This window comes from Lutra lutra, chromosome 8 (genome assembly GCF_902655055.1).
Source record: "Lutra lutra chromosome 8, mLutLut1.2, whole genome shotgun sequence".
NCBI lineage: Eukaryota > Metazoa > Chordata > Mammalia > Carnivora > Mustelidae > Lutra > Lutra lutra.
Window position 1 is genome coordinate 63729326 of NC_062285.1, and position 13954 is coordinate 63743279.

The following is a 13954-nucleotide window of genomic DNA, read 5'->3' on the forward strand; positions in this document are numbered from 1 at the left end:
TCATAAGCCAGATTACCTTTTATAGCTGTAACAGAAAAGCCACTAGAGCAGGAAGAAGCAGGGTCTGGTGAAAAGGTATAGAGAGACAGGAAGTGATTTTTCCTTCTGGTAGTAAATGAGAGGGAGAAGCAAATGCCATCTTGATGTCCTCAGCCTCACCTGTCACCTTAGACCTGAGTAGAGCCTGTGATCCCTTCTGAAGGAGGGATGGTAAAACTAGAGAAATGTGCTATGGAACGGGCCAACACCTCTGCTCCTTGTTCAATGACAGAGTGTGGGCAAATTTCATGACAGAGCTCTTCTCTGCTCCTATCAACATGAACGGCCAGCTCAGTGCTGAATGATACCACCCATCACTTTAAGCATTACTTTTTTCTAAGTTTTTAAAAAATCTATTTGACAAAAAAAAGTAACTTTAACCCTGATAATTTTTTTTTTTTTTTGTCCTCTGCATGAAGCATCCCACAGAGCTAAGAATAGTCAGGAATGGCCTAGGAAATTGAACCTAGTAGAGTTTGATGCTCTGTAGTGTGAGGGGCAAAGACAGTTGTGAGACTGGTTGAGATCAGCTATGCCTGGGGAATGTATCAGTCCCAGTATGCCTTTTAAAACCATGGGGGAAGTTCTGAACTATTTCCATAAAAGAAAAATTCTCCATTTCAGAAATACATTAAAAGGCACACTTTTATTGGAAATGTAAATAGTCACTTACTTTTCCATGACAGTCACCTTCATCATTGATATTCACTTCATGATAAGAATTCAATAGACAAATGAAGGTCAAAGCTCCTCAGACTCCTCTCATGAAGAAAACTATTATTTTTTAAAATGTTATCAATGCACACATATGTAGACATATAAATATTTATATGGAAACTTACCACCTAGTCGGTGAATAAAAATGGGAATAGAAATGATGTGCTCTGGGAAGCCTCCCTGTGTGACTGTACTTTCAAATCAGAAGGGCACTGTGTTTCCTTTGCCATTTCTATCTCTGTGTCTAACAGGGAAAGGTCAATATTTCATATAACATAAGCAGAAAAGGACTTTGGATTGATTCTCTCTCCGTTTACAGAAAGAAAAACATGGGAGGCCCCAGAAGGTGAAGTGACTTAAGATCACACTGCTGGGTTAAACCTAAAACACAGTTTTCTTGATTCTCAATCCTGTCCTACCTTAGTGGTACTGGAAGTATTGATCACAGTAATCTGCAGCATTGAAAAAAGTAAAAAGTTACCAGGTTAGCTAGCAAAAATAGAAGGCATTACAGTAGTAGATTTAGGAGAAACTATGAAGGTCAGCCAGACCTCAGAGGGAGGGAAAAGCCACAGCTGAACTGTGGAATTATTTGTATTCTGCTAAGCCACAAGAGTAGGGCAGATGAGTCCACAGTAGAAATCCAGTTAGAAAAGGTAAAGGTCTTTGGTAGAAGCTGCCCCAGGCATTTGCCTCTCAAGGCTGTCCTAGAAATTGGACCCCGCCTTATAATTCAAAAGAAAAAAAAAATCCCAATTAAAAAAATAAAACTAGTAAATAGGGGCAGAGCCACATATGGTATTAGAAACATTGTCTTGAGGGAAAGTCTGGGGAGGGTTTAGATAGAATTGGGCCACAAATAACGATGTCGTCATGGGAAAGAAAATAATTTCTGTATCAAATGGTGGACTTAAGCCTGAAAACTGTAGCGTAAGGTCCTGGGGCTTGCTGGTCTGGTGCTTCTCCCCTGACTTTGATCAGGAGCAGAATTGCATGGAAGTCAGGAAGTAATGGATCATATTGCCTTAGTGTGTTCTAACACGGGTGACTGGAGAAAACTCCAGACCTTGGTCTAGAAACTGGACCAAAAGCCCGGGATAAGCTGGGAAAAACATGAACAGCTGCAATAAAGCACTTCTATCTCCCTCGCACTGCCAGCATCACGGGACCACATACTTCATCTTCATAGAAAACCTATAACATGGATAACAACTATTAGCCCCCTTAAAGAAATGTGCAAACTGGGGCTCAGAGGATTGCATTATTATTTGTGGAAGATCAAACTAGACACAGCAAGGTCAGAGAATCCAAATTTCTGAATTCTCTTTCCCATTTTATTAAGCAGATTCACCATAAAATGGAGTAAAAAAGAATATCACAATCCACAGTTAGTACAGAAATTTTTCAGAAGGTATCACCTCATATTTCATGGAAATTACATGTTTAAAGTTTTCCTTCTACTTTCTCTTCTAAAAGGGAAATAGTGTTAGAAGGGACATAGTTTTCCTTCTAAATAGCTTTTCCCAATGGAAACAGAAATTTGTGACACGAGGCAGCCTCCTCTTAATATCTGGCTTCTTTTTTTTTTTTCTAAAGAATTTTCTGCATTTTTTAAAATAAGCTCTGTGTCCAACATGGGGCTTGAACTCACAACCCTGAGATCAAAAGTCGCATGCACTACCTACTGAGTCAGCCATGTTCCCTGACGTTTGGTTTATTATCTAGTTGATTACAAATAAACCAGTTTTCAAAACTAGATTTTAAAGTTAATGGAATGGGATCCATTTGGTACTTTGTTCTACTAACATTCTAAAATTGAAAATGAGCTATTCAAACCCCTTGGTAGTTCCTTAATATTCTTACAGGATGATCACGGTAGTAGCAGTAAAGATATAACTGTTTCCTGTCTCCTGAAAACACTTGTTCTAGGTAAGACACAAAGGTATCCATACGTCAGACACAAAGCTATCCATAGAAAGGGAAGTAACAGTTGCGACAATCGTTACTTGGGACACTATTTGTGGGGGCATGTCCCTGCAAGTCTTGTTTAAGTAGGGCACCCTCACCTTTGGTAGGTCCTCTCATTTTCAAGTGAAGATGAATAAAGCCAATTATGATTAACTACACTTATGAGAGGTGTCAACAAAGGTTAACATGTTCCGTTTTTAGGAGAGTTATGTTCTTTGTACTCTGATTGTCTTATAAACTCATAGGACCTAGAACTTTCAAGCTACATACTGTACTTCATTAATCCAATGGTTAAAACAGAGTTACGCATCTGTTAATGGACACTTGGGCTGCTCCCATATCTTGGCTATTGTAAATAACACTGCAATAAACATAGAAGTGCATACATCTTTTTGAATTAGTGTTTTGGTTTTTTGGGGGTAAAGAAGACGTGGCATGTATATACCATGGAATATTACTCAGCCATAAAAAAGAATGAAATCTTGTCATTTGCAAAAACATCGATGGACCTAGAGGATATAATGCTAAGCAAAATAAATCAGATAGAGAAAGACAAATCCTAAGATTTCATTCACATGTGTAATTTAAGAAACAAAAAGAGACAAATAAAAACCCAGACCTTTAATACAGAGAACAAACTGAGGATTGATGGAGGTGATGTGGGGGGGGTGCTAAATGGGTGATGGACATTAAGGAGGGCACTTGTGATGAGCACTGGGTGTTAGATGTAAGTGATGAACCACTAAATTCTACTCCTGAAACTAATATTTTTTTTTAAAGATTCTATTTATTTATTTGACAGACTAATCACAAGTAGGCAGAGAGGCAGGCAGAGAGAGAGAGGGAGAAGCAGGCTTCCTGATGAGCAGAGAGCCCAATGCGGGGCTCCATCCTAGGACCCTGAGATCATGACCTGAGCCGAAGGCAGAGGCTTTAACCCACTGAGCCACCCAGGCACCCCCACTCCTGAAACTAATATTACACTGTATGTTAACTAACTAGATGACCCAGCAATTGCACTGCTGGGTATTTACCCTAAAGATACAAACATAGTGATCCGAAGGGGCACGTGCACCCGAATGTTTATAGCAGCAATGTCTACAATAGCCAAACTATGGAAAGAACCTAGATGTCCATCTACAGACGAATGGATAAAGAAGATGTGGTATATATACACAATGGAATACTATGCAGCCATCAAAAGAAATGAAATCTTGCCATTTGCGACGACGTGGATGGAACTAGAGGGTATCATGCTTAGCGAAATAAGTCAATCGGAGAAAGACAACTATCATATGATCTCCCTGATATGAGGGAGAGGAGATGCAACATGGGGGGTCGAGGGGGTAGGAGAAGAGTAAATGAAACAAGATGGGATTGGGAGGGAGACAAACCATAAGTGACTCTTAATCTCACAAAACAAACTGAGGGTTGATGGGGGGAGGGGGTTGGGAGAGGGGGTGGGGTTATGGATATCGGGGAGGGTATGTGCTATGGTGAGTGTTGTGAAGTGTGTAAACCTGGCGATTCGCAGACCTGTACCCCTGGGGATAAAAATATATGTTTATAAAGCTTTAAAAAAAAAAAATAAAAAAAAAAAAGAAAGAAAGGATGAATCCCCAAGTTTTGTAGCAACATGGACGGGACTGGAAGAGATGATGCTGAGTGAAATAAGTCAAGCAGAGAGAGTCAATTATCATATGGTTTCACTTATTTGTGGAGCATAACAAATAGCATGGAGGACAAGGGGAGATGGAGAGGAGAAGGGAGTTGAGGGAAATTGGAAGGGGAGGTGAACCATGAGAGACTATGGACTCTGAAAAACGATCTGAGAATTTTGAAGGGGTGGGGGGTGGGAGGTTGGGGGCACCAGGTGGTGGGTATTGTAGAGGGCACGGATTGCATGGAGCACTGGGTGTGGTGCAAAAATAATGAATACTGTTATGCTGAAAAAAATAAAAAAAAAATAAAAAAAAAATAAAAAAAACTTGAAATAAAAACAAACAAAAGCAAACAAACAGACAAACAAGAAAGTAGACTCTTAAATACACAGAACGAATTGGTGGTTGCTGGAGGAGAGGTGGGTGGGGGGTGGGTGAAACAGACAAAGGAGATTAAGAGTACATTTATCTTGATGAGTACTGAGAAATGTATAAAATTGTGGAATCACTACATTGTACACCTGAAACTAATATAACACTGTGTTAACTATACCTGAGTAAAAAAAATGCTTTAAAGATTTTATTTATTTGACATGGAGAGAGAGGGAGAGAGAGAGAGAGCACAAGCAGGGGGAATGGCAGGCAGGGGAGAAGCAGGCTCCCCATTGAGCAGGGAGCCTGATGCAGGGCTCGATCCCAGGATGCTGGGATCACGACCTGAGCTGAAGGCAGATGTTTAACACACAGAGCCACCCCGGTGCCCCCCCAAAAAATGTTAAATGAAAACTAAAAATGAAACAAGAAGTTACTCTCTTGGCAGATGAACTCAGCATAAAATACGGTTTGTCTATTTGTTGTAGGCTTAAATAATAAATACTAGCAATGCAAAGTTAATTTTGTAGGTTCAATGAGGAAAATAAATGTAGAAAACTATTTGAAAAGCTCTAACTACGCTTGTGGTGAGCATAGCATAATGTACAGAGATGTTGATTCATTATGTTGTATACCTGAAACTAATGTTAATTGGGTGTCAACAATACTCAAATAAAAAAATTAGATAAAAATAAAACAATATGAATAAAATTGTAAAAGATGTGTTGTGAAAAAGAAATTTTAAAAAATAAAAACAGCTGTTAAAAATCTTTCATATGGTCTTCTGAGACAGGCCAGACAATATCCCTTACCTGAAACTTGCACAGGTCAAAAACAACAATCTTCACAAAATTATTTACAACATCACAAGGAAGTTTCTGTTAATGTCATTAATGTGTGTATGTTGGTATGCTCATATGTATACAGATAGATACACAGGTATTCATGTCATAAATATTTCCTGGTGGACGGCCATCATTAATATTATAATTGCATGAATTTTTTCCCCTAAGGTAAACAGATATTGAAAATAATCTCTAAATTTATCTGTACTCATGAATTTGTTCCACTCAAGAGAGAAGTAACTCTTTTGCTCTAAACCCATCAAAAGCAGTGTCTACCCAACATTATGAACATTTTCCTCCATCAAATGTTTGAAATGGGTGAAGTTAAAATTTCTTACCATCCAGGCTGTGACAAAGTCCCCCATCCAGGTCCCTACTGCAGCTAATTTCATGAAACTTTCATTTCGGATGCCCATATAGTCTGTAATGATATATGCTCTGTGGAAACAAACACACAAGACATTGTCCAGACTGAGAGAGCCATATCAAAGACTTCTGGTTCAACAACATGCAAAGGGACTTCCCTCCCTTTCAACATGCTCTCCTGCCTTTGTCTCATCACATATGCTTACAGATCTGAAAGGCTAGGAAGACTTCTGAGGGTGTCTGGGTCAGTTCCAATTAGATCTGAAGACTGACTGTGGCTATACCAATTACTAAGTGCATTTCATTTTCAAGCTGTAAGACTGACAACAGTTTTTGAGAAATCAAACAGAAATACTCAGTAACGGCATCATTTCATGCTCACTCAGGTATGCAGAGAGTGGAAACAATTCCTGTATCAGAGTAACTTGAAAGGGAAGAGAAAAGCTTGTTTTTCCTTCAGTTCTGTTGACTCAGAACCATTGAAGAGGTACTGGGACTAGGCTTTGGATATAATATCATACCTGAACGATGGTCAAAAAAATGTTCATTTGAGAAAATTTCCATACAATAAAGAAAAGTAAAATTTGATTAAAAAACATGTGGTTTAAATTATTAAATACCAATAACCAGATTTCATATCATCTCTTTTTATGTCACAAATTCTTCTGCTTCATGGTCTCCATGACCCAAAGAGAGATTCAAAGGCACAATTGATCATTAAATACAAGAACAAGACTATGCTTATTGCATGTAATGTTCATTTCCTTTTCCTCATTTGATATTCAAGAAAATCCTAGTATTATTTTCTCATTGTACAATTTTTCCAGGAAAACTGGGACACAGGGAGATCACTTAAGTTGCCCAATCAATACCACATAACTAATGAATGGTAATTAGGAATCAAATTTCTTTCTCTTTCTCTTTCTCTCTCTCCAAGTTTTTTTCACTCAAAATTTTTTATGTTAAATTTTGTTCCTTTTCTTAAACGTGATAACACCTGTACAATTTAGACTATTAGTTAACCTTGATTCTTCTTAGATCAATACAAAATTAATACAAATTTAGTATAAAATTTAATACAAAATACAGTTGAAAATGATATGTTTGTTATTTAGTGAAACTACGAAGAAATACTTTTTTGAAGTCACTGGAGGTAAATCATCCCAATTCAGTTGTTTTTTTTTTTCTGGAGTTCTTTCTTATAGTTTTGTTATCCATAAAATAAACAAATATTTAAGTAGTTTAACTTAACAACAAAAATAAACTTATGAACTCTTAGAAAAACTTTTTTTTTCCACAAGCTTCATTCACCTACCTTAGAAGATCTTTATAAAAATCCTAAGCTCTCACCTCAAAATTCTGAGTCTCTATTCCATAGGTTTCCATAATAACTAAAATAATTATAGCTACCATAAACTGCTGGTTTACAACATTCCAGAGATCATTATAAGCACTTTTAAGTACAATGTCTCCAAGAGCTTTCATGTCAGTGCAATGAGATGTATCATTATTCCTGTTTCACAGATAAGGTATTGAGGTGTTGGAGAGTTTCTGCAATTTTCTCAAGGTCAAGCATCTAGTAAATGGACAAGGCTTGAATCTAAATTTGATTGACTCCCAAATTCAGACACTTAACTACTATGCTCTCTATATCTTCTTCCTACAAGGGTTAGTGAGATATAAAAAAACCACAAAGAATATCTACTCTGTTCCCCAGTATTTTAGTAGACTATGAAGATGAAGAATTATTTCCTTTCAGGATAAATCGTAATAGAATCAAGAGTAGCATGCAGAGGCTGCAGTTCATAAGAGCTACCCTCAAGTATTGGACTCCCACCGAGTTCACCAATCTGAGCAGCCTCAATGTGAAAGCCCCTAAGTTAACTTGGACAGCTTGGTCTTAATCCCTTCAGTATCACTACTGGTGAACAGTTCTTGGGCAGTGAACTCAGCATACTTTAGAGTATTAGCTCTAGTAACTGTGCAACTCTTTCAGTGACATTTTGAAGGATGTGTTCAATGACACATCCCCACCTGCCTACTTTGCCAATTAGTTCTGGAATACCTTGAGCTAGGATGGAAATTGCAGGGTACCTTCCTTGTGGTAACATAGATATGTCTGAAAGAAGACCTCATTCTCTAATTTCAGTACCTAAAAATAGGGATAAAATGGATAAGTTTGCAAGAGATTAATGATCCAGCCAAGAACAACTAAAACATATAAATAAAAGACAGAAATTGCCCCTCAAAATCTGCTTAAAACAACCTGAGAGCTGATTGCAATGAGAACTAGAAAAAAAACAAGATACCAGACTGGAGGGAATTGTGGAAAAGTTAGCTCCATTTTCTCTGGGGACTTCAGTTGATTCTGCATGCAAGGCAAGCGGATGAGAATCTGGGCTTTGCCCAGGCAGGCGCCGTCCCAGCGAACTGGAGAGAGAAACATTAGGAACTTAAGGAGCTGAGATCCTCATCTTCAAGAGGTGTGGAAGGAAGCATGATACACAGCTGGGGTTACTTTCAAGACATTTGCCAAATTACAAATTATGTGTGTGGGGGGGAGCCAAGAGACTAAGCAGAGTGTCTCTGAGAGGCATAGCAGAGGTTTGGCAATTTCACCATGTTGAGAAGACTACTGATAATTTCAGAGCCTGCCAGAAGGAATGGCCCAAGAGAACACACAGAAGGATGGGAGGCTAGAGAAAACCAGAGATGTATGGGTCCGTACTGAAACTGAATCAGTCCTTACCCACTCCATCCCATTGTTCCTCCCACCTAACAGAGGAAAGAATGAACATTTTCCAGAAGAATAAAATATCATCTAGATCCTCTACACATTCTTATATATACCAAACATCATTCAATGAAATATTACTAGGATGTCAAGAAACAGGGCCATACTACCAAAAATCAAGAGAAAAACAGTGTCTAAAACTAGATAATAAGCTCCAGGAGGACAGGGAGCTATTTTGGCCATAATTTTCACTGTTGATTTCCCCAGGACTTAGAGCACTTCCTGTGTATAGTATGTGATCAATAAACATTGGCTTACTGTATGAATTAATGAAGCAAACCACGTTATTCATATTGTTTTCTATATGATATGGATAGATCTGTGTATATTAAATCACAGAAACCATAGTAAACTAAGATTTGAACTGCGGGCATGTGGTGAGTACTGAATGCTATGGTAACAATGAAGACGAGATAGCACAGACAATTTATGAAATAACTAGTATATATAAAAGTGAAGAGTGATATATAAAAGGTAGTAGGTATTCTAACTTTTCCTGCTTTAGACAAACATACAGAATTACAAATATGCAACCTGTCACAAAAATTTGCAAGAGCTAGTTCATTGATTTGCCTACCCATTAACACTAGCGATAGTGCCTGCTCTGGCTATACAGGACAGAGGGGGCACACATTTATATCAGCAATGTTAGTCAGTTGTTGTGCAGCATCATACCCAATGTTTTGGGGAGTGATTCAGAATTAAATATTATTTGCTAGAGGCACTATTAATGTTTTAGTTTTGTTTGGAGTTTTAACTAATTATTTCAACTATTCATACATCTTTTGTTTGTTTTCTATTTTAGCTAGTTATTTCCACTATGCATAGATCTAGAAAATCTTGCAGTTCTACCAGCCTTGTAAATACCAATTTTTGATATCTTCTTTAAAAATTCTAAATGAATTTCTTTACAGGCTGTGACTTTGGTTTTTATTTTTTCTTGAGAACTCGAGTTTAACTGTCAAATCCGTAACAGATGTGTGGAGACTTCAGCATACAGGGTCTTGGATATGTTCATCATTATCAAAACAGCCTAAAAAGCTATCAAGACTATCATACCTGGTGAAAACCATGTGCTAAATGGGCATAAACTAATCGGATTCTAACGTCAGCTAAACAGTCCATAAAATTATAATCTAGTAAATTGATCTTAGAGGTGACAGACTTGATCACTAGCAACAAAAGTTCTAGTTCACTTCAATCTATTACTTATGTGTACGTGGATGTAGTCAATGCCAGGTGATTTAGGAGTTGAGTCTCTGAAAGTTTAACAGGAGGCAGTAAACATAGATCACCAAACCAATATGGATTCATGCTTCACTAAAGATCCATCTGTGGCCAGCTGGATTCATAATGTCACAGCTGTCTCTCCCAGCCACGTTTGGGCAACATAAACATGATTGGGGGCTTCATACACAAGTAAATCATGGGTAAGGAGTTGACTTACAGGAGTACAGTCCTGCATTAAACACAATGAAACTAAAGCAAAAATTTTAAGTACTCTTAACGACATTGAGGAAAAAATTTGTCACTACAGAGCACCAGGAATTAAACCTAGATTTATTATATTAATATTTTCCCAATCTTTTTCTGTTTGTGATGAAATGATTAACAGCCTTTAATCTAGTCATTTAGTGAACTATTATCTAAATAACCACATTTTAGTATTTTTGCTCAAAATTCTTAGTTCTTCCTTATTGAAAGGCTTTGATAGAACTCAATACATGCGTATGAACCTTCCAGGCAAGACCTGGGGTATGAACTTATGAAGCAAGATGCATTGGAATGTCAAAATCCTGCAGACGATGATTAGAACTAGCCTGGAATAATTAAAATCACATCTGGACCTAACAACACTTACAGATAAAATACTACTTCAAGGGGCACCTGGGTGGCTCAGTGGGTTAAAGCCTCTGCCTTCGGCTCGGGTCATGGTCCCAGGGTCCTGGGATCGAGCCCCGCGTCGGGCTCTCTGCTCAGCGGGGAGCCTGCTTTCTCCTCTCTCTCTCTGCCTGCCTCTCTGCCTACTTGTGATCTCTGTCTATAAAATGAATAAATAAAATCTTTAAAAAAAAATACTACTTCAAACTTCCCAACTTCAGCCATATATACCTTCTCATTTTTATAAGGAAGACATGCATAAGAAGACTGCAGATGGCGTTCTCACTGAACAAACTCACCCTGCCTGTGAATAAATTCTCCATACATCAACCAATCCTTTCATCCCTTGCTTTGCTTCAGCCCATTCAGTGAAACTCATCTGTACTAAATATAGAAACCTCAGGATATCAGCAATTCCCCTCCTTTACTCCTAACATTTGATTAATCACTAAGATTACTTCTGAAAGGCTCTCAAATCTATGTTGTTTTTCCTGTCATCACTACTACCAACAGCTTAATCCTCTTCATAAACCTCTGTAATCTAAATTAAAGCAATGGCCTCCTATTTCTCTGTGACTGTCTTCCTCTTATTTCAGACTGTGTATTGCCACTGTAGTGACCCCTAGGCAAGGAAAACATTATACCAAAAGAAGGAGTCCTAGAACCAGAAAGTCCTGGGTTTGCAAACTACCCCTCCCACTTTATGACCCAGGAGAAATGATCAACTCATTCCCTTATCTGTAGAGTGGGGATGAAAACATCAATTTCGCACACAGTTTTCCTGAGGATTAAGATTATTACATTTTTGAGATAAGAATGTAAAGCTTCGGGGCGCCTGGGTGGCTCAGTGGGTTAAAGCCTCTGCCTTCGGCTCAGGTCATGATTCCAGGGTCCTGGGATCGAGCCCCACACTGGGCTCTCTGCTCAGCAGGGAGCCTGCTTCCTCCTCTCTCTCTGCCTGCCTCTCCACCTACTTGTGATCTCTGTCTGTCAAATAAATAAATAAAATCTTAAAAAAAAAAAGAATGTAAAGCTTCTAGCACAATTTCATAATAGGCATATAAAACATGGCAGACCTCTAGCCTACTGACTCCCACTTTGTAAAATAAAACAGTGGCTCCCACTGTCATGAGTAGAGCATGGATAAGAAGACTATCCACTCTGCCAAGCCATGCTTTCATTCAGACAAGTTTCTCTTTATGTCACAACCTCATTGTATTAGATCCTCTACCTCACCATGAAATCAATCTCACCAAACACCCCACTATTCTATAATGTGCCTTAGAATCTTTTTTTTTTTAACCTTATTATCTTTGTGTTCAGTGTTCTTTATTTGGAATGCCATCCTCTTTGTTCTGGACTAAGATCACTAACTCAACCTGGCCACTGAGAAATCTCCTGCCATTACCCCTGAAAGCCACCCCTTCCCTGGTATTACCATAACACTTTCAATATATTTCAGTATCAAATCACCTTCCTCAAGAATTTTAATAATTTTCTCCCATTGCCCCTTTCTCCCACAAGACTTAGCTCATCAAGGATAAAGAACATGTTTCTGGGGCGCCTGGGTGGCTCAGTGGGTTAAGCCACTGCCTTCGGCTCTGGTCATGATCTCAGAGTCCTGGGATCGAGCCCCGCATCGGGCTCTCTGCTCAGCAGGGAGCCTGCTTCCTCCTCTCTCTCTGCCTGCCTCTCTGCCTGCTTGTGATCTATCTGTCAAAAAAAAAAAAAAAAAAAAATCTTTAAAAAAAAAAAAGAACATGTTTCATGGGGCACCTGGGTGGTTCAGTAGGTTAAGCCTCTGCCTTCAGCTCAGGTCATGATCTCAGGATCCTGGGACTAAGTCCCACATTGGGCTCTCTGCTCAACAAGAGCCTGCTTCCCCCCGTCTTTCTGCCTGCCTCTCTGCCTACTTGTGATTTCTGTCTGTCAAATAAATAAATAAAATATTTTAAAAAAAAAGAACATGTTTCATTTGGCCAAGCAGGTAAATTTTTTCCCAGCTTATAATACAACTTAGGGATGTAGTAAATATTTAAATGAATTAAGTAGTCAATTGGTTCATTTATAATTATTTAGATCATCTGACACCAGGGCCAAACTAAGAAGAGGACAAAAGGATAAAAGATTAAAAAGAAAGAATCTGTAATATAACATAAACCAAAAAGAAACATCAAAGATGAGTAGGCTATGTAATTATGATGTTCTAACAAAGAACAGAATATCATTGTATCATTTTTATTACCTCTTCTAGAATAAAAAGCTAGAGGCAAGAATATAATCAAATCAAAATGAAGAATACACCCTTGACTTTCTGCAATTACACATTGTAAATTAATTTGAATGTAATTTAGTTGACTAATAATGAAAAAAAGCAAAACACTATAAAATCTCTGCATGCTATCTACAGAATCTTATTATTTAAAAGAATCCTTTTAAATTAAAAATGGAATTACCACATGATCCAGTAATTCCACTACTGGACATTTATTCACAGAATATGAAAACACTAGTTCAAAAAAAAAATACATGCACAACCTATGTTTAATGTAACAGTATCTACAATGGCCAAATTGAGGAAGTAGCCCAAGTGTCCATTCATAGATGAATGGACAAAGAAGATGTGGAATATTACTAAGCCATGACAAAGCATGAAATCTTGCTATTTGTGACAACACTGATAGATCCAGAGAGTATAATAAATTAAAAAAAAAATCCAGTCAGAGAAAGACAAACACCATATAATTTCACTTATATGTGGAATTTAAAAAACAAAGCAAATGAGCAAAGAAAGAAGAGATGAACCAGATAAAAGACTCTTAAATATAGAGAACAGACTGATAGTTACCAGAGGGGAGGAAGGTGGAAGGAGCTGGGTGAAATACATGATGGGGATTAAAGAATATACTTATCATGATGGGCCCTGAGTAATGTATAGAATTCCTGAATCACTATATTGTACACCTGTAACTAATATAACACTCTATGTTAATTATACCAGAATTAAAAATTTAAAAAATATATAAAAAATAAATAAGCTATGGAGTTGTAACATACAGTATGGTAACTATACTTAATAATACTGAATTGGATATTTGAAATTTACTAAGAGTATAGATCTTTTCTTTAAAAAAGATTTTACTTATTTATTTGAGAGAGCAAGAGAGCACAAGGGGCGGGGGTGGGGGAGAAAGGAGGAGCTAAAGGGGGAGAGGAAGAAGCAGATTCTCCACTGAGCAGGAACCTCAACCCCAACACAGGAGCCAGGGATCATGACCTGAGCCAAAGGCAGATGGTCAACCCACTGAGCC

General features: G+C 38.0%; 1 protein-coding gene across 7 annotated transcripts in view; it reads right to left on the bottom strand.

The window, feature by feature from the left end:
* TMEM117 (transmembrane protein 117) overlaps positions 1–13954 on the bottom strand; it is a 515843-nt gene that overhangs the window by 257744 nt on the left and 244145 nt on the right. For 6 of the 7 annotated variants that reach the window (XM_047742336.1, XM_047742334.1, XM_047742333.1 and 3 more), the window contains one exon: positions 5941–6040. The exons of the other annotated variant lie outside the window; for it this stretch is intronic. In XM_047742336.1, coding sequence (XP_047598292.1) covers positions 5941–6040 — 100 coding nt within the window. The remainder of the gene's footprint in view (positions 1–5940; positions 6041–13954) is intronic. 7 annotated transcript variants of the gene reach the window in all.